Below are 24573 nucleotides of genomic sequence, written 5' to 3' on the forward strand. Positions count from 1 at the left end.
ATACCATAAGATCCATCGATCAGCCATTAAGTCACTCCAGTTGACAGTTTCTCTTTAATCTTCTTAATCATTGGTTGGAGGAAGATTTTATCTATAATATCTGAATCCCAGGTGCCTCTTGAGAGAGTCATTGCATTTCTTTGTTTAATCAAGGCTGATTCCACCATCTGGCTTTTGAACCGACAATTGCTGCTATAAATTATACAAGACTTATTCCAGTTTATTTTGTGGTTATGGTTATTTATGTGGTTAAAAATAGCTGAGCTCTGTTGTCCGTACTGAACTGAACGTTTATGCTGCATTAATCTTTTGGGGGGAGTGATTTGCTGTGAAGCCAATATAAGATTGGGCACAGTCGAGGCAAGGGATTTCATAAACTCCTGTGTCTTTGGGGACTGGTTTTTGTTGGACGTTAATCAGGGATTTGGCTAAGGTAAAAGCAAAATGGTTAGTTTCCAAGTTTCTGTGTCAACGTCTTAATCCTGTTCATTTGTGGGATTTTTATTTAATTGTTGGGAGTCCCTCTGGTCTTGTTAGGAGGGGGGGGGGAACGGTAGAAAATAATGTTTGCTTTGTGGATCGATTTTTCAATTAAATGGTCAGGGTACTTTAAAGGTGACAGCTGCTTACGGATTAGTTCAATTTCCTTGTCCAGGAGATCTGGGGAGCAAATCCGTTAGGCTCTTAAGAATAAATTGCTGGCTATGCCAGTTTTGATAGAGATGTCATGATAGCTATAAAAATGGGTGTATGACAGAGAGAAAGTTGGTTTTCTTTATATAGTAAATTTGTATTCTGTCGTGTCTCTAATTATTAAAAGGTCAAGAAAAGGAATTTTGTTGTATGTTTCCCATTCAACTTAAATTTGATGCTGGGCACTAATGCATTTAATTTTGAAAGAAATTCGTTGAAATTGCTCCACTTACTATCCCAAAATGTTAAGATGTCATCTACATATCTCATCCATAGTATGTCTTTAGGTGTTATTGCATTTATTATAACAGTTTCAAAATATTCCATGTATAGAGTGGCTAAAACAGGACTTAAAGGGCTGCCCATGCTGCACCCGAATTTTTGTTTATAGAATGACTCCCTGAATGAAAAGATGCTATTTGATATGCAGAATTCATCAAGATAAAGTTTTAAATTTATTAAACACCTCCCTCACAATTAACCAACACTTAGTTTTGAACCTTGGTTTATCCTTTGCCCTCTTGCCAGACCGGAAAAATAACCTAATTTCAATGTTGCTTTTGACAAATTCATATCTGATAAAAATTACAGCCAAGAAGAGATATATTTAAAAGGCATCTTACTAAATGCAATAGCTTTGTCAACTTCTCTCACTGTATCTATCTTCAAACAAAGCCTACTGAAATTAAATACTGAGAAGCAAAACTAGACTTTATTGGCAAATTTAGCGAAAGCTACGGTCAAGAAATGGAGTGATTCACGCCCCCTATCAATGGAATTCATAACTAGAAGAAATACTGTTTCACTGTCAAGCATATTAATAATTCTATACCAAGCAACACTAGTGATTAACACCCTGGTCACCAAACAAAATAATAAGGTCACAATTATTCTAAACCACAATATATGTCATATAGTATGTAAGAGTAAAAACACCACTTCCCAAATATTCGTCCTCTCAGGATGAAACTCGTATTCCTGTTGAAAGAAACATATCATTATATTAAAACCTGAAATGGTGTTCATTACATACATGTTCAAAACAGAAAAATGTCTAATGGAGCATTAAATGGGAAAATTCATTATGTAGACATCGATCAGTTTAACTGCTTCCCAACTGGGGTTTCCCTCTAAAGTCTGGAAAAGATATAAATGTCTCTCTTACTTTTTCTATGGCCCAGATAATGTATCTTCATGGTTGTGGTTTCATTAAACACTACACAGGCTAAAAGCACATATCAGTCACCCAAGATCGAGGCAGTCTCCCTGTGAGAGTCACTGTTCCTCTCATAAATATCCCATGGGAGATCGCACACACATGCACATACCCCATCGGAACCTTGGCACTTGCGGCAGAAGTGCCACTACAGGCCATCACATAGTTCTCCACTGCTGACCAAAGCCAAAGACAATCCATATATATATATATATATACATATATATATATATATATATATATATATATATATATATATATATATATATATATATATATATATATATATACACACACACACACATACAGTAAACCCCCCGTATTCGTGGTCTCACTATTCGTGGACTCGCCTATTCATGGATTTCTCTATGGAACGTATATACCCATTATTTGCGGAAAATTCGCCCATTCGCAGTATTTTTCACTGAGAAATATTCACTAATTGCGGTATTTTCATATTTTCATGACTAAATGCACTTTTTGTGATAAAACTATTAAAATACTCAGGTATAAGCATTTTTAGAGTTTTTTTGTGTTTAAAGTATCAAAATAGGCAGTTCTAGGTGTTTTTAGAGGGTTTTAAGTATAGGTTTTAGCTACATATATATATATATATATATATATATATATATATATATATATATATATATATATATATATATATATATATATATATATATATATATATATATATATATATATATATATATGACTATATTATGACTATTTATCACATCACCGTGATTCATATACAATCAGAAAGCTACAAACGTCCTTTAATATCCAATTTGCTCTACCTCGGAAATAATATATTTTCATATGTTACCGTAGGGGAATTTTTAGTTGATAATAAGTCCACCGTCCCGTGGGGTCAAACCAGCGACGGACAAGGACTCAGGACTACAGGGACGCACTAACCCATTCGGGTTAGTGCGTCCCTGGTTCGACCCCACGGGACGGTGGACTTATTATCAACTAAAAATTCCCCTTCGATACATATACATGAAAAATATATTATTTCCGAGGTAAGCAATTGATATTAAATAGACGTTTTTTAACTTTCTGATTATATATATATACAGTATATATATATATATATATATATATATATATATATATATATATATATATATATATATATATATATATATATTTATATATATATATTTATAAAAACTTCTTGATACACTTTAGATATGCTTATCATTACAAACCTTGAATATGTGTGGAGAGCAATGGAGGACCCCCCTCCCCCCAATAGTGGGACTCAACTCCACATGTGGCAGGTTAAGGTGAGGCTACCCTCACTCTAATTTACTGTGCATGGGTATGAATCCAACTATGGAGGTTGTGGCTTTATGAAATTGCCTAATATGGCATGCATAGTTTTTCCCTGTGAAATAATTGAGTTTATGTATATTTTTTATCTTGCATTATATTATGTATATTTTTTGTCTTGCATTATATTGATGTACCTGTTAATAGTATTTTTGTATTGTCTTCTTTTTTAAGAGGCCTTTGGGCAATAGTATGTGACCTTTTGCTCATCTCACTTACCTAATCGTCATTGCCTTTACTGCTTTTGTCTCTCCTTCACCATCTATTTATATAGTCTGATGCCTGTGCTGTCATTATAAGGGGTGGTGAGGGTGACCTCAGGGAAGGCTATGAGCCAATACCTGGTCCTAAGTTCAGCTCCTCATATTTTTCAGAGTTTTTTGTCAATTTTGCCCTTTCTTAAGTGAGCATCAGTTTTGTATGTGATGTTCTTCTATTACTATTACTACTATTGTTAATATTATTCCAATCTCTCATGTAATTCTGTCTTATAACTTTGCCTTTTTTTATATCATTGCATTATTTATTCTATATTTTACATCATATTCATATTATATATATATATATATATATATATATATATATATATATATATATATATATATATATATATATATATATATATATATATATATATATATATATATGTATGTATGTATGTATGTATGTATATATTTATAATTTATTTGTATGTTGTATGATGATGAGCATATACCCTTAAGCTGTATTAGGTTAATATAAATTCACAGTTGCTGTCATTTATTATGGCTGTTTGTTAACCCCCAAGGGGTGCAATGGATGGAATAGAAACAAATATGTACATGTAATGAAAAGTGTGTTTTATTTTTTATTGCCACTTCCAAATAACAAGAAAATTAAGCCTATTATCTGGAGGAAATCCTAATGAATTGGCCCCCTAGATAGATAGTGCCGTCAGCTGCAACTCCTTTCATTCCTTTTACTGTACCTCCATTCATATTCTTTCTTGTTCTTGCTATCCACCCTCTCCTGACAGTTGCATGATAGTACAGATGTGAGGTTTTCATCCTGTTACACTTTTCAAACCTTTCTACTCTCAATATCTCTTTCAGCATGGAATGACCTCATAGGTCCCAGTGTCACGCCTTTGGCCTAAATTCTGTGTTCCATTCCTAATGAATCGAATTTACATCTTTCAGTTCACTTGTGAAGGTCGATCGTGGTTATTGTGGCAAAGGACCTCCTGGAAGAGGGGTAGGTGTGGGCATCACCAAGTCTTACAGTATCGAAAGCTCTGCACCCCCCATACCACCGCACCATTTACACCACTACGCCTCTCACCTCCACCAGAATGCCAGCAGTCATGCCCGACGAGCGCAGGTGAGAATGACATAGAAGTTTGTGCGCTTTCTAATGTTTTTCAACAAGTTAAATGTTTCATCTTAACTTTTTTTTTTTCTTTTTAGAACTTACAGATGTAAACTGTCAGTACTTAAAGTCAACATAAACAGAAATAGAATGTCAGTATTTTAACCATATATTATGGGATGATGTTCACATTTTGATGATATGATTGCTGTAGTTAGTGTTTATTAAATGTGACCTATACATGATCAATGTTTTCAGTTGCAGCAAGCAGTTTCACAGCCCAGTGGTGTTGGGCTTGGTGGCAGACGGCAGCCCCCTAGAGGCTCGGCTGCTGACGATAGTGGAAACCGCAACAGCAGATGGAGGGGGAGTGGCTCCCAGGGCACGGGACAGGGTTATGAACTTTCCCAAGATTTGGCTGACATGAGGCTTGAAATGCTTGAGAGGAGGTATGTAAATGAGTCTGTTCCATTTGACTTTGATTCACTAGCTGAGATTTGAGGTGTCGCAGCAAGCTGTAGAACATCCTACTGATGAAAGGTATCCAAACTAAATCAAGATATCCTAGGGCTGTAGAATAGGATAAATTTTTTCTTACTGTGTTGGGTGTTATTTGAGGACAATTTACCTTTTTGGTTGTTTTTTGAAGACTATTTACTTATTTACTGCTATTTGAAGACAGTTTAATGGCCATCACAACAACAAGCCACATAGGATAGGTTTCCTGATATGTCTTGTGGAGCATCAGTTATTTCATGGGTTTTAAAAAGTGAGAATCTGATCATGTTACAGGAAGTTAGTACCATATTGTCATTGCACACACCTATATATGTAAAAATCATGATTTTTAAAATGACTAATCTATGCACATGTCTGGTAGTGTTAGCTCTGAAGCCTACTGCTGAGTATTTGAACTTAATAGATAATGGAATTTATAACATATATTGCATCCCTTGGGTGTAGCCTAACAGATAGATAGATCAATAGATAAACAGGTAAGTATGCATATATACAGTCTCTTAGGTAACAGTGCATATAAATAGTTTTTATAATATAAATCACATTTTCTTACAAACCCAGTAGTCGAATAGAGCCCTCATTCACATTCTGAATGCCCCTAGACTTGGTCTTACTGTCTTGCGGGCTGAAGAAACAGTGTAGCTTTGGGCATCAGTTCACATGTGTGTTCATGACCCATTGATAGGTGGTATCCACGCTCATAGATTTGCTTATGTAATGTCACAGTGAGAGTGACTAAGTGGGAGGTGGGCAGATATAGCATAATATGTTCATACCACGCCCATCTGTCGTGTAGAGCCCTAATTACATTTTAGGTGGGAGGTCAGGTAATTGGAAGTCCCAATCTGAGCAAAGCTCTGATGAATTCAGTGAAGAACTTGAGGGCACAACAGGTGAGGGACCATGTGTCCAGGGAGTTCTTATTGGGTTTTGGGAGTGGTAGAGTACCAAGAGAGTAAAGTAGATAGTTTGTAATTATCATACAACAGGTGCAGAGACCAACTCACCATACTGGTGAGACATAGGTGCTCTTAACTCTGGAAGATAAAGCAGAGAATGACTGTTAATGAATGTCAAGGATGGTATAGAGGAGGAAGAAAAACGTGTTGCATCTTTCTCTGCATGTAAAATTTTACCATCTTTAACTGAGAGTCCCAATAAGTATGATCCATCCCCATGTGCATGTTATTGCAAAGATTAACATTGGTCTAATATTAGGATATCAGAAGTTGAATTTGTTCACAGTAATATCTACGTAGGCAACAGTATATTTGGTCAATTGTAGTCCATGATGGTCCTTGTAGTACTTTTTATGGCTTCCTCTTAGAGGTGGCAGGCAGGTCCATGTCATCCTCACTTTGGCATGTGTGCTTGCATACAAGGTTACTCCTTTGGAGTTCTCCTGGATGATGGTCAGTGTTGTCTTTAGTCACCCAGCTTGCTTTTGGCTGTGAAGGCAAAATCTTTGACTGTGGCAGTCAAAGCCAGGATATAGATTTGTTTGTTCCTGGGGTAGAACTTCCATCTTATATGTAAGGATGATTATCTACCTTTTGCAAATATATTTGTGAAGTGTGGTCCTTTCAGCACCTGAAGAACCATAACATGTTCCCTGAAAAGGTGGTCAGGGATTTGTAGAGTTGTCAGCTAGTGCTGCACAAGGGCATAGGTGACAAACCTTGGCACCTCTACTAAATTTTTTCTATGCCTTGCAAGGACAGGCATTCACCATTTTCCTATTCTCAAGCAGATTGAGGTATCCCAGGACACCATCTCCCCCCTCTCAAGAAGACAGTATCCATGCCTTCCTTGGGGAATCCTTTCAATAGGTAATGGTCACCCCTATAGCTGAGAGAAGGGCAGCATCCTCCTACAGGTGTCCTGCCTGAAAGGGGAAACAAGAGGTGAAAAAATGATCCAGCCATGCACATTTCTCCTGCCAAAGGGACTTGTCTCCAGGGACTTGGGAGTCTTGGCAGGAGTAAAGGCAGAGCTATGGGTAATTGATGAGATATTGTTGTAATTTGTGCTAGGTACCTAACCCTTTTCTAGAGACAGACAACCCCCTCTCCCTTACATTACACCAGTAGAAAAATCCAGATACCAAGATGGGACCTCCCTTTATTCTTCAGAAGTCTTACAAGAACCCTATGCAAACTACTGCAGGAATTGTGTATGTCACATATTATGATGATTACTGTTTCTGTCTTAACCTTTGCATTCTCAATATGAATGATTGAGTTGCACGCACTGTCCTGCAAGATCACACCACTGCAGGATCTTTTCTGATTCCAGCCTTGATTTCCATTGACACAGATGACCTTCTCTTGTCTTGTGACAACCATCTAACAATACCTCATGAGGACCATGTACATAAGAGGCAAGGATTCCAGGTGCTTTTGTCAACACATTATTGGAGGAATCATGTCTCCCAGAACATTATATCTTACTGGATAAGAGAGATCTTTCAGTACGAATATTAAGCGGTCTCTGAAGAAGAGGCCAGCCAAGTAAAGGTGACTGCATGAAATCAAGGTATTTGCAACTTCCTTGGCTTTCAAGAGGAATACAGTAGTGAGATTTTGGCCATCATCAGTGCAGAAAAATGGAAGTGCCATTTGACCATCACCACATTGTATATTTTCATGATTTTTTGCACAATGGTATAAGTTTGTACACTTTGGATCCATTAGTCCAGGTGAGGCAGGAGTTCTGAAGGGTTAAAGTCTTCTGAGGTTGCAGAGACCTGTGTCTCACCTAAATCTGTAGTTACTCTCTATGTTTTTTTTGGAAGAAATACAAGCTATCTATGTTATTACTGTAATTAGATTTTTTTTTATGTTCACAGGAACCTGTGATAATTCCTTGGGTGCTTAGTTCCTTACGTGTTTGTCCCAAGTTGTTTCCATAGAACCATCAGACCTTTGCACAGGCTGGGACATTCTGTTGCTTAACCTCCCACCCAAACTGCAGTTTTGGCTCTATATGATATATGGGTTTGGAGTGAACAAATTAAGTTTTATGAAATAAAACAGATTTTTTTTATACAAAACTACTAACCATGTAGGAATTATCCCCTCCCATTCCCTTGTTCTCACTGTATCAGATCGAGTCCCCTGAAAACAATTAATAGGATATTTATTACCAGCTGATGGGTTGTGGGCCTGCTTGCACAGTCAATCAGTCACTCTTTCTGCTCCACTACATTACTTTTGTTTCCAGGAGTCATCATCATTGTAAATATTTTTGTTATTTTTTTGCATTTTATGTGGTTAGATTGAAAATGAGCTCTCTTTGCTCTTGTCTGTCTCACGCTCTTTCTGCATGAGCTCCCATCAGGTCTGGGTCTTCATCTATACCCTTTCTGCATGGTTTTTCTGGGTCTTCATACTGCTACTTCCAAATCTGCTTCTTTTGGGACCAAGTCCTTCTCATCTCTTCTCATGACATATCCACACCATCACGATTTTATAGGCCTCTGTCTTTTCTTTCCAGCCTCTTGGTTCCACATCTGTCCATCAGTTGTTCATTTATAATACTGTACCATCTTCCCATTGCACTCTGGCCATGAATCTTAACATTGTTATGGTCACACCTTAGTAAAATCTCTCCATTTTCCTTTTCATTGCCATTGTTTCTGCTGCTTTATATACCCATTGTCAGTCTTTGCCCTTTATTTAAATGGAACATTTGTTACTTACAAATAATGTAGCTGTTTCCATTTCATCTATTTTCTAGCTACTTTTTTTTTGTATGCTTCTCACAACTCTTACTTCCTTCAAAGTCCAGTGTTATGAGGTTTGTATGAAAAATATATTATGTTATATAAACTTTACTTTTTTATAGCACTTTGTAGGTGTTCTTTCGGTATAATGGACTATTATTTATCAGCATTGTAGAGATGAAACTAAAATTGGCTAGAAAGATGCATACATGGTTTTGAATGGAATGTATCCATTTTTTCATTCATATTTGGGAAGCCTTGCCTACTGTTATTGGAAGAAAATTTTAAAAATAGATATAGTTCTGGAATTACTTTCTGTCACAGGATGTCACAATACTTACGAGTATATAGCATTTTGAAAGTTCTTACAATATTTTTCCTTCCTTGTATTTAAATTGCCAAAAGGGAAGAAGGTTCTCATATAAGTTAGACAAAACTAGTTAATGTTACAGACTTTCATTAAACTGATTTCCCTGTTTTTAATCCCTTGGGCAGTTGTTCTGCTTGAAATACAGTACTGTATATGAAATGTGACTTTGTTTCACACAGGTATGGTGGTGCTGTAGCCAGACGTGCAGCCATTACTATACAGAGAGCATACAGACACTATGCCATGTATAAGAAATTCCGCTCCATCACAGCCACTGCAAAAGCGCAGGAGAAGAGGCTATCACGAAGGTTTACTGTTGATGTCCCTGAATGGAGTGAACCTGGGCAACACTGCCACGATGCTGAGCATATTATACGATCTGAGTTTGACCAATTACAGAGGAATTTAAGCGCTGCAGGTTAGATCCTACAGAAAAGTTTTTAGTTTTGTCATTGTGGAATAAAGTATAACTTACATTTTTCATGTCAACTCTAATCCATGAATAAAAATATTTCTTTTGATTTTTTCAAGTCCTTTCCAAATAATTTTTCAGAGGAAGTGTTTCAGTTGTATTTTAAAGCATAGTAAATTATTTGTGTTATTATCTGAGAATGCTTTTGTAACCCTGCCATTGCATGAATCTAGTTTATGGTGAAGGAAGGCGACCAGCACGTTCACTATCAATGCGAGACAGCCCACGAACTTCTGCGACTGGCAGCATCACCACGACAGCTGCAACTACCCGACCCCAGCAAGATGATAATTATGACTTACATGACACCATAGCTTCCATGAGTGACAGCTCATTATATTGTCATGTGTCTGCGCAGTCTCCGCTGACTCCTACGACAACAGTAACCCCATCCCACACCCATGCACGAAATGGCTCTGGCGACTATCAGCAGCAGCAGACAGATCTGGGTTTATATGCCTCAGCCAAGGAACTCAAGTATTTTTCCTCCGAGGACAGTGGTCTTGTAAGTACAGAAAACATGAATTTTGCAGGTAAACAAATGTCAAGATAGGCCTAAATGTATTCTGATAAAACTTGGTTAAAACAGTTTGATTGTCAGTGAATTTCAGTCTCTCATCTTTGTTCATATTTATTTTTGCTGTGTCGTAGATATGTCTCATCATAAATATGTAATTTTTAAAAAACATCTAAAATTGAAACAAAGCTATACCTTTAGCGTGCCATTTCATTTGGCACAAAATGTTCCCAGACAATGGGAGAATAGTGCCAGTCTCCAACAGGTTCCCAGTGCACATGTGCTGTAAGACTACTGGCAGCAATAATTAAAAATCAGCAAATATCAGTTGACATCTCAAAGGTCTCATAGAAACAATTGATGCTACTGAAGCGCTTGTTTTGCGAGCACTTTCTTCAGCGTGAGATACAGTCACCACCCTATTTATGAACGAGTTACGTTCTGGATGGTTGTTCATATCGTGAATTGTTTGTAAATTGGTTTTAAATATGTAATGCATAATTTTTGTTGATGTTTACATTCCTAAGTTAACTTTGGAATCATAGATAATACTATTTTCACTACATTTTTAAATCATGCAGTATTATAAAGAATTATTTTGGATGCTAGAAAGTAAAAAGAAGAAAATAAAATTTAGATTCATGCAACATTCAAAATTTAGTATTTTTTCCATGCTTTGAAAGTTATGAACTTGCAGGAATTTTGCAGGAGCAGCGTCTGACATTGGAAGTTCATAAAGGAAACAGTGCACGCTGCCATCTATTGACAAAATGCATGCTAAATGTTTCCTATGGGGAGAGGAAATAGAAAATGAGACTACATCAAGGAACAAGTTCAAATGGGAAGATAGAAATAAGTAGGAATATTTTACGAGCATGAAAGAATATTCTCGTGATTGTAAGATGAATACTGTACATGGTAGTTAATCACTAGAATACTCTGGATAATCAGGGAATAAGTTAAAGGAACAGGTTTGTCTTCTTCCTTGTGTTCTTCTGTTCTTTGCAAAAGGTCTTAATAGCAGAATAGGCGTGCAGAGCAAAATGGGTTTCCTACTTGGTTTGGTTCAACTTTCACAGTTGAATCTTTATTATTTTTTCTGTTTTATGACTCATTTCTCCATTACATTGTGACACTAGGAATTTCAGAAATTTCTTCTTTAGTGTACACAATGGAAAATATTCATTCAATAGATCTGCCGTAACAGCATTACTGATGGTGATATTGTACTCATGATTGGTTGTATACTTCAGTTTTGAGACTAAAGAGATAATTTTAACCAAAATCTATGTTGCTCTAGATTCAGTTCCATTCCTATTCGTCTAACTTTGTCCTCTTAAGTAATATGTCTACCTTCCAGCACTTTTTTGAGTTGTACGCATAATTAATTAATTGTTTTTTAGAATTTTTGTGTAGCATCACACTTTTCATGTGTGTACTTGTCAGAGGCTGACACTCTTTTTCCTTCACAGGGTTTGTTGGGGAAGATTCTGAGGCAAACAAAATAACTTTTCAAGTTATGGATTTAATAAAATGAACTATTATGCAGCTCTTAAATTTTCTCTTTTAGGGAAGTCAGGATAGTGCAAGCTTGGGAAGAGGAAATGTTGCTCAGAGAGGTGTACGGCCAGGTGCTAAAAAAGTTCCTCCAGAAGTACCAAGGAGATCATCATCAATTAAGTCCAGTGAGAGTGGTGGCAGCATTGATAGGTAAGTTTAATAGAAGACTTGTGCAGTTTATTTGTCTATATGCTACTTTTATTTCAAGACCCTGATGGTGGGGTTTTGGGGTTTTCAAAAAAGAACTTGGCCTCGTCATAGATATGCACAGAATATAATTCGAGTACTGTATTGCTAAATCGGCATCTGGCATAATTTGTGGGATATCTGAAGTGTTTTAATTACAGCTATAAGTGATCAAAAATTGTACATGACCCAAATTGCCAAATCCTTAATATTTTTTTCAAAATGTATTATTATTATTATTATTATTATTATTATTATTATTATTATTATTATTATTATTATTATTATTATTATTATTATTATCTGCTGTTCTTCAAGTGCCAAGTCATCATGTAAGCTTTCATTATTTATCTGATAAATTTGGGCATTGTATGGGGCCACATACTCCCAATTGGTGAATGTGTCCTCCCAGACTACCCTCCACAGTAAAATCTTTGAGGCTTCTCATCTCAGCCCCCCTCCCATGCTGCTGCTTTGTGAGTGTTTCCTTTCATGTCCATCTTCTGCTGTGAATGACTTGTGTCAGAGTGATAGGCTCTAGTAAGGCATTGGTTTGTTTTGCACAAATTCAAAGCCCATTTGTAGCAGAGATAGTGGGTTACATACAGGGTGCAAAACAGGCTCAGGATTTCACCCATTAGGAAATACAGTATATACACTTTAATGTTAAAATACAGTACACAAAACTTTTTCTCAGAGTTTCTGTAAATTATCGTTGGTTATATGTACATGTGTCATCTGTAACATTAAATACATTAGTTCATGAAATGGAGAAACATGTTACCTTTTCCTAGATATATTAGTAGTAAAGTACCTTATAATTATGTTGCAGATCCCCCACCCTTAAAGAACCTTTGAATGTCTTCTAGTTAGAGAATTAATTTATTGATGGTTTGTTTATTGGTTTAGCACTGCCGTATTGTCCACTGCAAATCATAGAGTTCATTGCCACCCTCCATCCCTGACACCTCCATCTTCTACACCATCCTCACTTACATCAGAAGGTGGACACAGTGAGAGAGGAGCTCTTAGAAGGTAAATATGCAAGCTGGTAGTTGTGTTGTACAGTTGTGTTTGTGTGCAGCCAGCTTAGGTATTTTGTAATGCATACTAACTGGTGTAGGAGCTATAGCAGTGGCTTAAACAAAAGACTGTATTGGCTTGTAGCTACTGTAGTTATTTGACCTGTAGTCTTAGTTTTAAAGTAATATATTGAACATTGATGTGTACTGTAGTATATTGAACACTGCTGTTTTATATACACTGTATTATTTTATTCTTACGATATACAAACCATTGACTTGGTAGAGCCTATTACTTCAGTATTTAAGAGCCCGACAGGCCAAGTATTCGTAAAAATGGTGATCACGTTGTTTGAGGGGTGAGATACCCATCATGGTAGATGTAATGACTCTTCTCTTGCCCACTTTTGTTATTTCAAGTCTGCTGGTATTTCTTTCTACTTGCTTTTGTGTGGTTTCAAGGTGTGAGCCTGTACGTTGTTTCTGTTGCTCCTAGTTAGGACATTCAACATTTGTAATCTGCCTGGCTGCCAGCAAAGAATTGGGTTTGATAGGTACTACTTTTCTAAATAATGACTGATAAATAGCTTGAGATAGAGATATTCATGGACTTCATCCCGCAACTAGAAGACTAAAATGTTTCCAAGCATGAATGCTGTTCAACTTCTGCTTATTGCCGAAGCCTTTACCAGCAGGGGTAAGAAGAATAATGTTTGATGTTCTGGGCAGCCTGATTCCATATTTTTTTTTTATGTAAGGTTATTAATCTCTCCTGTTTAGGATTTATGTTGGTTATTGCGTGGTATGCTGTAAATGCTGGTCTGGACATAATAAGAAATCTTTGGATACTCATACACTTCTTTGGCCTTGTTTGGATCTCTTTAAACTCCCCAAATATTTTAATTACTTGTACCTTAATATGTATTTATTTTCTTGATTATATAAGACAGAACTAATCAAGGTTTTATTTTATTGATTAGAATACAGTAATTGTCATTGTTACAGTTGTAATTTCCTTTTTATAAACTCTTACAGATGAACTAAGTACACTACAGTTTTCTAGTTCTGAAAAAGATTTATTTATAGTATTTATTTCTTCACCCAAGCATTCCATGTTACAGATTTATATACACATGAAAGTGTCTGAAATGGCACATATTTTTCACCAGTAGCATGCTTTGAAAATGCTTCTGTATAAGAAATTGATTTTGTTGGTTTTCTTTAAACTTATATTAACCATTGAATGAGCTGTGGGTGCCAGCGTAACCATAAAAAAAGAAAAAATAAGGAAATCAGCACAGTTAATGAGATGACTTAATAAATGATGCTGTGATAATGAAAAAACACATAGAGTTGGTGTCTACTTGGCTAAGTTGCACTGACAAATGAAGAATAAATGTATTATCAAATGTGGGTCTGGGCATGCACGGTTGGAGCCTCTCCATCTTGAATGGTACAAGTTGATTTGATTTGGATTGCACTGTACAGAAGTAAGGCATTTTATGATTGAACGGTTATTGTGAACAAGCAGATTTCATATTTCATACATCTAAACCACTGTCTTATGTGAGATCCATTACCTTTCCATTTTGACTGGTTGCAGATATATGTAGGAGAAAGTTCTTAATAAGGCAGTGATTTATTTTTACAATATACATTAGTTTAAAATAATGTTTGCATTTATAGGTCAGCAGATAATGGGTCAATGTCCAGTGTGCAGTCATCAGGTTCCGACTCTTCCCTTTCACAGTCCAACTCTGATCGTGCTACTCCATTGTCAACTCATGATCAGGTTGATAATTCTGACTATCATCCCACTTCACCAATATGGAAACGCAAAAATCAAGTAAGGAAAACTGCAGTACCTTACAAAGTTTTTTAGATTTAAACACATACTCATCATATTTTTGAGTGCTAGTTCTCAAGGTCTGACTAAAGGCCTCCCATTGACAATATCTGGACAAATGGTGGTAACTATTCTTTAATGCAAATACATAAGGGAATTTTATGACTTTATATTATAATGTGTTCATGTAAAAGGTAAACCATTGCCATGTATAGCCTCAAGCTTTGTTTTGAAGTAGGCTATTGTATATTTGTCTGGTGACATGTAGGATTTTGATACTGTAGGCTGTATGAGATCCCCTCACTCTCTTATCTTTTATTTTAGTCACATCCTGTATGTTCAGTCATCCTCATTCACTTACTCATTTCTTGTACTAGTGCTCTTATTAGGTTTTATGTCATTTTCTTTCTTGCTTCCAAAAGGTTATCCCCTCATTTCAGTAAACTTCATTTTAAATATTCTCGCTTTTTTTCTGCTGCATGCCAATTGCTTTCCCATAATCTCTCATTCTTCTTTACATAATGATGGTCACATCCATAGTAGATCTCCGGTGACTAAGTAAGTAATCCCAATAGTTTCCTCTTACCATTTTTCTTAATTAAATAACTGTGCATTATTACTTGAGAAACCCAGTAATTACATGTTGCCACTGATCATTTGAGTTTTATGTTTTCTCATGAAGTTTTCCCATACTTTAGGCGGATTATGGTCTCTGTATAGGTGGAAACGTTGCTGAAGATTTTCATGCATTGTGCATGCTAAATTGCACCAGAATCAGTAGCTTTCCAGAATGAATTCAGTAACATGCTCTTTCCGTAACTCATCAGTCTGCTTTCTGTTCTGTCACAGTGCATCGTCCTGGTTTGCTTGATTTTGTTACAGAGGTCTTTTGTAGGTGGGATCAGATCCAAGCCCTGACAAACATGATTTTTACTGCATTCCCCTTGCCCCAGAGATCAGTCATTCTTCTCAAAATTCTCATTCTGGCAATGGTAGTAGGACTCGTTTTATTGTTTTCTCCCTTTTCCTCTCCTTTAGCCCTTTTCCTCTCCTCTTTGCTCCCCTTATACATATCTTCTTGTTATCTCTCCTAATCTAACCTTTCCAAATCCTGTTCCCCCTCTCTGCTGGACAAACTATAGGCATGACTTCTTCTTTCAGGATGTAACCATTTGAGTTCTAGTCAGATACATTTTTTATAGTGGCTGAATGGATATCTCTCATCCTGTGCAAGACACTTTTCATTAAACCCCTTGTCAAGTCCCTCAATTTTGGTTTCTTTCTCTACAAAAGGTACAAATGGAATCTTGGCTTTGCACAAGGTATTTGATCCTGCTGCAGTGCTGTTCTTCATTTCAAGGGTTGCTACTTGTTTTGGGGTTGTTTTAAATACTGAGGTTTATCCTATGGTAAGGAGCTCTTGCAGTGATGCCTCAGTTAACATTACATTGTAGAGTGTGGTGTTTTTCCCACTATGCTGACCAGTACTTACAGGCGATGATAGATAACTAGGTTCTCTTTCATTGTCTTCTTGGTAAAGTTCGGTTTTCTGTTTGATTGCTACCTATCCATTATTTGTTGATTGACAAATAAGGTTATGTTCATTATATGCATCTTCCCATAAGCACATACTAAAGGCATTTTATAGGAATCTGGGTATTGTGCTTATGTATACATGCAATGATCAGCTTTCATTGCTCTTATGTACAGTATATGTATATATCTGATATATTCATGTAGTCAAAACTACCACTTGTTTCTGAAGTTGGTGAAGCTTTGGTAATCTGGAATTCGGCTCAAGGCTTGGGTGGCGAGAGAAGTTAACCATTGCTGGATGGTTGTCATATTTGCTGGCCTTTGAGCAGTATGCTTGAAGGTGCAAAGTCTGCAATTGTTTCCTTATCGTCATAGATAATGTTCCCAGTCACCAAAGCCATGATGAAGTGGCATGTGAACACTGAAGTGTTGTTGTTGCTTCCTAACCATTTATCTCATCCAGCTTTTTGATCTAGGCTTTAGTTCTACCTTCAAGGTCTTTCATTTTCATTACCTACATTGATGGGTGAAGATGGTCCTGTTCCTTGATACTAGCCTTGATAAGACTCTGAAGGTATTGTTGAAAAACATTAAGGATGCAGTTAACTGCATCATAAACACTTGGAATGAGCTACACATAGCTCAGTCCAGGTGTCTTGTTGAATGCCATATGGAGAACCATACAGCCTGAATGCATCCACAATTTCACATGCATCCATAGGGGCATCACCAGGTTGTTGCATGAGGTTGGGTTTGAGGAGATGAACAGAGTAGGTGTTGCCATGTTGTGGTAGAACCATAGTTAGCCACTGACCAATGTGTTGATGGTAATTGAGTAGAATGTTCAGCAGAACAATGGTGTTGACAGAAAAAGAAGCAGAAACTCCCAGTTGTTTCAGAGCATCATTGCTTGGTTCAAAGATATTACTAGTATAAAAAGGATGTTGATCCTAAGACTTCTGTGAGCAACACTACTGTGCTTTGGTCATTGGCAGTATACATTTTTTTAGCTTTTGAAAGAGAGCTGGGAGGCAGTGATTTCTTGCTTCACACTTATTCCTCTTGCCCAGCCTTCATCACCAACTGCCTTCTGGATGATGAAGAATAGCATCCTAAAGCAAAGGTGGGTGGGGCCAGCATGCTAATGATACAAGTTGTGGTAAGTAGAATACATTTTAAGCATTTTTATACCTTTCGTTGAATGTATAGGTTTCATTCCATATTTCACAGGAAATAAAGGGTATTGGAGCATAATTGGAACAAAAGCTGTACTACTGGTATAAACAATTGGGGTTAGTTACAATCAGTTGAAATATAACCCTCTTAAAGTTAAGTACTTTTGGACTAGACTTCCAGTTTCTTACTTAAGAATGGTCACAGTGGAGCTCACCATAAACTATAAATACAGAACAAATTGTTTAATATTGATAACATAACTTGAAGATCTTGAAAATGAGGAATGGTATACATATGTTGTCTTGGAATTTGGACTGATAATGGTGATAAACTGTATGAAAAATCTTTGTTTGATTATTGATGTCCATTGAAAGCTTACACTTATAATTCATATAAAATCTGAATTTCATTTATAAACTTAAACAGCTTATTGCTTATGTCAGCCTTCAGTGGGAAAGCCCAGAATAGATATGGGCTGAAGAAAAGTACATGGATTTGGAATTACAGTAGCATGTGAACTTGGTTTTTGTGGATGAGAAGTAATGATTAGAATATTCCAAATTATTTTGCTATACAAACAAAATTTTGTAAAAAGAGATAATCCAGTCTTATGATGTTCCTTCTTAATTCTTGAATAATTTCAAGTTTTTTCAATTTGATTTTTTAGATGTAAATATTTACATTTTTTCTTTCATCCTACACTTTCTTTCATCTCGTAATACGTGTATTGGATAATGAGTTATTCCCTCCTGTTTATGGTACCCACCATCGTGAAATTGTCAAAATTGATATGTCTTCCATATTGTAATTGGTAGCCTCACGCTAAAGGCTTCATTTGGAGTATAAATTAAAAGGATTTAAGTTTTTCAGTCCAATTAAGCCAGCTTCACAATTTCACCAGCAGATGAGCACAAGCGAAGTGATTTATGATGATAAGAGGCTGAGCAACATCAGTGAAAATTCAGAAGATTCACTTCAGTCCCATTCCTCTGAGGGAATGACTTACTCCCAAACTATACCCTCACAGATTCCACACTCAGCACGCTACGCCAATGCTCATTTCAATCACACTCCTCATTTACCCAAGGTAGAGTAGATTTGTTGGCATTTTTTTGCAGTGTATGTAATGATAAATTGGGTGACAACAGGTGTAATTGATAACAAAATTTTATTGTTAACAATTCTTGTACTAAATTATGAAAGCCTCTAAGAACTGTCGTGTAAGTGATGCTCGTGGTTTTCATTAGTTTTGTTTGTGTAGATTATTATAATGTGTATTAATGCATGTAACAGTACTTTGTCAATTCATTATCTTGCTTCTCTGGCATACTGTATACTGTGCCTAAAAATTACATGTTTTTTGATTAGTGAACATGCACAAGTACACCGACACAATGGAGCATTAGTTTGTTCAGGACGGTGTGAAGAGGACATGAAGGCATTGAATGGTGGTATCAGGAAATAGAAATTTCAAGGAAAGAAAAAGAGTGAAGTTGTGTTAGATGCACAGTATATGCAAATTTTAAGACAAGATCTTGTGGAGGGATGCAGGAAATTAGATAAGGTGATCAAGAAGAAAGTGAGAGAGAAAAGATGGCATGCAGTAGAAAGAGGGGGAGGGGAACGTCATCTATGTCTTAGGGAGAATAAGTTGTTCCACAAAAAAGTAAATGCAGAGGGGTAGGTTAATGAGCAAATGGATCTCAGAAAAAAAGATGCAAATGGAATGATACTTCGTAAAGAGGATGTGAATCTGGATTGATGGAGTAAGTATTTTGAGGATTCATTCAGTGCGAAGATAGAAGAGTGACAGAGCTGAATGATGCAAAATAGAAGTGGTTAGGTAAGTTTGAGAATGTGTATGGAAGTGACCATTGATGATGTAAGGAAAGCAATCAAGAGATTTTCCAGTGGAAGAACACCGGGATTTGATGGGATTACAAGTGAGATGCTGCAGTTTGGTGGTGAAAGTGTGATTGAGAGGGAGATTGGGGTGTGTAAGGTATTTTTGGGTGAGTGAAAGGTTCAGCAGGAATGGATGAGAAGAATAATTGTTCCTGTGTATAAGGGTAAAGGTGATAGAGGAGACTGTTAGAATTACAGAGGAGGCATAATGTTACCAAGTATACCAAGGATTTTGCATGATAGGATTTTGTTTGTAAAAGTAGACAGTCAACAGAAGGATTGATAAGTAATGGACTAATTCTTTGAGAGATAAAAGTTTTTATGATGGCAAGAAATGTGTTTGAATTTGGGTTAAAACAAGTATGTATTGTGTCTTCATGGTTGTTTAATATCAAAATTGGGGTAAGAATTTTGATTGTAGATGAATTGTGGACTGACTGAAGTTTTCAAAAGATACATACTGATTGGGAAGGGTAAAGAGAAACTGCTAAGACTATTAAAAGTGTTCTGCATCATTTGCAAACACCACCTGTTCCACATTACATTCCTAGCCTGTTTTGCCATCCCACAGATTATCACATCTGTTGTGCTTTCTCTAACTTCTTGTTTCACTCCATTTTGAAAGATTTTAAACAGCCATGGACACCCTTGTTTCAGCCCTACTCTTACATGAAGACCAAAGTTTCTTCATTCTACATATTCTAACGTGTTTTTAACCCTTAAACGCCGAGCCTCTATTTACAAAAGTGTCTGCCGTATGCCGGCGGGGTTTGGGAGTTAGTGCCAAAGCGGAAAGAAAGTTTTTTTTAAAAAATCACAGCACGCTTAGTTTTTAAGATTAAGAGTTCATTTTTGGCTCCTTTTTTTCTCATTGCCTGAAGTTTAGTATGCAACCATCAGAAATGAAAAAAAATATCATTATCATATATAAATATTGGAATATATGACAGCACAAAAAAAAATTTCATAATTGTATGCAAATCGCACTGTGAGCAAAACGGTTAAAGCTAATGAGCTATTTTTTTTTGTTGTATTGTACACTAAATTGCGATGATTTTGGTATATAACAAATTGTAAAACGATCAAAGCAGCACAGAGAAAATATTGTCACAAAATGATGCATGAATTTGTAAAAAGCGGACATAAAAAAAAGTTTTTTTCAAAAATTCACTATAAATTGAAATATTGTGCTAGAGACTTCCTGTTTGTTGCAAAATGAAGGTAAATGATTGAATATTACTAGAATGTAAGAGTTTTAGCTTACAATTGCATTTTTCAAACATTTCGGTTGAGTCAAAGTTGACCGAAGGTTGAAATTTCGGCACTTATTGTGATTTATATGAAAATATTTCAAAACTGATAAAAGCTACAACCATGAGTTATTTTTTGTTGTATTCTACATGAAATTGCACACATTTTCATATATAAAACTTTATGGAATGGCTAATATAAAATGATGCAAAAATTACGACAAAGTGACTAAAGAAATTCTGAGATTTTCAGTAGAGTTAGCGTGCGTGGACGTAAGGGAAAAAGTTTTTCAAAAATTCACCATAAATCGAAATATTGTGGTAGAGACTTCTCGTTTGTTGCAAAATGAAGGTAAATGATTGAATAGTACTAGAATGGAAGAGTTTTAGCTTAAAATTGCATTTTTTTACCATTTCGGTCGAGTCAAAGTTGACCGAAGGTTGAAATTTTGGCACTTACATGATTTATATGAAAATATTTCAAAACTGATAAAAGCTACAACCATGAAATATTTTTTGTTGTATTCTATATGAAATAGCACACATTTTCATATATAAAACTTTATGTAATGGCTAATAGAAAATGGTGCAAAAATTACAACAAAGTGACTAAAGAATTTCTGAGATTTTCAGCAGAGTTAGCTGATGCTTTCTTTTGGGATAAAAAAGAAATTCGCGCATGGGCAGCTGGGTCACACTTGTAAACAAAACAACAGTGTGATCCGTGAACTCCCAGCATCCCTCAAGGCGCGTGATTTAAAGTTTTTCGCAAACGAGGCCTATAAGTATTTTTCTGCGAATATTTAAAAAAACTTTTTGTAGTCGACGTATTTTATGTCCACTTGGCACCCGACAGACAACTTTTGTCAACGTAAAATACATCCAGTCGGCGTTAAAGGGTTAACTTTGTAAAAACTTTTAGGTCAGTCTCAACAATTTAATGTCTTCACACCATGTATCCTCAACAGCTTCCACATTGCAAATCTCTGTTCTATCATAGGTTTTGTGTATCCATATATGCCATATACACTTTTTCCTTTTCTTTTAAACATCAGATTCAATTAACTTTTGATAAATACTTTGTCCATGCTCAACCCCTTGTTGAAACCCATATTGTTCTCTTCTTATTAATTCTTTTGTCATACTTTAACTATTTAATGGTAGGTGAACTTCAAACCAGAGAGCTGGATTAAAAAAAACATTCACTTCTGCATTCATACTTTAACCATTGAACTTTGGGTGAACCTCTGTGGAGAAAACTTCCTTAAACTAGGTGCTTCAGAAGAACTGAAATCTTAACATATATGTACCCTAGTTTTGATTGTTTTAATTGTAGTAGAACAATCTGTTATTGCAAGTCTTCCCCTGGGATTTCAGGTTTTGACTATAGTACCTAATGAGATTGGGTCAATTATTTTACACTCTTTAAGCTCAGCTGTTTACTCTGCTGTTTCTTTTGTAAAATAGACTGGATGTGCATGTGGAATCTGTTACTACCAATGCTAGTGGTATATCTCACACAGGTATGACAACCACTGATTGCATGACTTGCTGGCAGTCCCACTTGTCAGTAGTTTGCCCTTCCTCATTTCAGACAGGTAGAATATTCGGTATGTTTTTGCAATATGATTGTGTGTTTATTTGGTGTTTTCCATCAGCAGGATGGACAATGTTTTCAAAATTATTAAGCTGATTTCTTCTATTTTGTATTTATATTGCATTTATTTCTAAGAGAACATTATGACTATATAATTTTTACTTTTGTAGGATTCAAGCAATTTCATCTGTAACTTCTATAGTTTAGATGTTATTATTTGTACATATTAAATCCATTGTGCACAGAGGTCTTAATTATTGCATTTTGAAATTTAAAGTTTTCCATTTGAAAATTAAGCTGTAAATATGAAGGAGTTTGGAAATTGGAAATTCATTGCATGTACTCTGTTGTATTTTATCTTTACCAAGTATACTTATGAGTTATTTTTGTTGGAAGCCATGTGCGGGCATTTCCAACCATTGAGCTGCCTCTAGACACATTGCCACAAAACTGTCTTCATTCTCTTTTACCCAAGGAACTCCACACCTTTGAGTAAAGTCATTTATTTCTATCATATACTTTACCTATACATTTACATTTTAAATCACTAGTACAACCACCTTTTTATAATCTCCCAACCCAGCTAGACTTGCTTTTGAAGACTCATCAGTGGGGCATCAACCTTCCCTACACACATTGGACCATTCACCTCTAACTTCCAAGCACTCTTGTGCTTCCTGTATGTTCAGGCCCTTCCTTTCTGACACCTCTTTTGGACCATCTATCCAACATGATCTAAGTCTTCATCTCCCACTCTCCTCCTAAACTAAACTTCTGGATTATTTACATTTTTCACTACTTACTGTTCCCATACTTTTCACTTGACTAAACCATATCATTGATCCATATTTTCACTTATGCATTTACTTATCTTCATATTCATTTTTTCATTTTTCCCATGCCATATATGCACAACAGTTACTTCATTCCAACAGCCTTAACTTCCATAGAAGTGTAGGCTCATCAGTCCTGTCATATACTCTTGCTTCCCTTGGTTTTCATATAAAATTCAAGTTTTTCCCAATCTTTTGCCCATAAACTGCTAACTTGTTTGCTTCACGTATTCTGCAACTTCCTTCTTTCCTCATTTTACCATTCTGTAATTTTACTTCTAAATACTTGAAGGGATCAACTGCGTGCATTCTTTGCTCCATCTTCTTGGTTTCCATCATAATCTTACTCGTGTTCATGTTTACTCTCAGCTTTCTCTTATTGAGAGGTTGTCGTCCTGGTCTAGGGAAGAGTGAGCTTTGTTACCCATCCATATGGTAGTTTCAAAGGTGTCATATTGTTTTTAAGCTTTTTATCCTAGATATAAGAATAAGAATGCTAGTTGATAATATTTTCAAGCTTTGTGTTGTGTTATTAGCTCTAGCAAGAAAAGCTGCTTCTTGATTGGGACCTTGAGGAGGCATGTTTTTATCAATCCAATGAGATGCTTATGAAATAAACTGTCTGAGGTGCACAGGTTGGGGTGAACTGTAGTGAGATGTTACCTTCCTTCAGGTTCCTGACTGGTCTCTAAGAAAACCTAAGTTGTCAATTTCTGACATAGAGATTTATTGAATTTGTGGCAATTTATGTAAAAATACAGATATATGCTTATCCTGTCCATGCATCCTAGGCGGCAAGATTGCCCATGCAGTTGACCCCCTGCAGGAGAAGTATGTCACATAGATGGCTTGTTCCTTGGGTATAGGCAGGAACTTGGTCAGAGGTAGTGGGAATCTAGTGGTACCCTATAATCCTCTGTATGGTTGGTCTCATGTAACTTCACAAAGCATAAATAAGCCCCACTTTTCAGAGGGCTCTCTGTACGGAGGAGAGTTTGCTGAATCTTGAGATAGGCGGGTCAGGTGTCACAGATTTATGTATGTCAGCATAAAAAGCATAATACACTAAAATACTATGTTGCAATGGTGAGTATGGGTATATTCTATCTATAGTAAATTACATCCTTTTTGGCCAAGTGCTTTGATTTAATGTCACCCCAACCCAGTGTGTGAAAGTTCAAAGCTCCTCAATGGAAATTAAGGTTTCTTCATTAGATTTTTACTTTGAATTCAAGGCTTTGTAGTAACAAGTGTATCTAAAAAGTGTAAAGAAATTGTGAACTCTTTAAGGTTCTCAAAACACCAGCACAGCGTTATGGATGGGTTTTTTCTAGCTCTAGCTAAATGTACTTGATTTTGAGAGATATAGATACGTATGAGCGGTATTAGGCTTATGCAATCCTTCTTTTTGATCACAAGGTTAAGCACAACCTCCCCCAACGCAATGTGGATATGTGCGAATCTCC

The 24573-nt window shown here is 36.2% G+C and overlaps 1 protein-coding gene across 31 annotated transcripts in view; it reads left to right on the plus strand.

Moving 5' to 3' along the window:
- LOC136832062 (IQ motif and SEC7 domain-containing protein 1-like) overlaps nucleotides 1-24573 on the plus strand; it is a 191923-nt gene that overhangs the window by 148578 nt on the left and 18772 nt on the right. For 14 of the 31 annotated variants that reach the window (XR_010851037.1, XM_067092841.1, XM_067092790.1 and 11 more), the window contains 8 exons: nucleotides 4426-4606; nucleotides 4853-5043; nucleotides 9387-9625; nucleotides 9853-10184; nucleotides 11767-11906; nucleotides 12852-12977; nucleotides 14651-14810; nucleotides 18424-18609. Coding sequence is in view for 29 of the 31 variants with exons in the window: in XM_067092841.1 (XP_066948942.1) it covers nucleotides 4426-4606; nucleotides 4853-5043; nucleotides 9387-9625; nucleotides 9853-10184; nucleotides 11767-11906; nucleotides 12852-12977; nucleotides 14651-14810; nucleotides 18424-18609 (1555 nt within the window). In the remaining 2 variants the exon portion in view is untranslated. The remainder of the gene's footprint in view (nucleotides 1-4425; nucleotides 4607-4852; nucleotides 5044-9386; nucleotides 9626-9852; nucleotides 10185-11766; nucleotides 11907-12851; nucleotides 12978-14650; nucleotides 14811-18423; nucleotides 18610-24573) is intronic. The other 17 variants (XR_010851038.1, XM_067092793.1, XM_067092801.1 and 14 more) reach the window with 5 other exon arrangements.

This window comes from Macrobrachium rosenbergii, chromosome 4 (assembly GCF_040412425.1).
Source record: "Macrobrachium rosenbergii isolate ZJJX-2024 chromosome 4, ASM4041242v1, whole genome shotgun sequence".
Classification (NCBI taxonomy): domain Eukaryota; kingdom Metazoa; phylum Arthropoda; class Malacostraca; order Decapoda; family Palaemonidae; genus Macrobrachium; species Macrobrachium rosenbergii.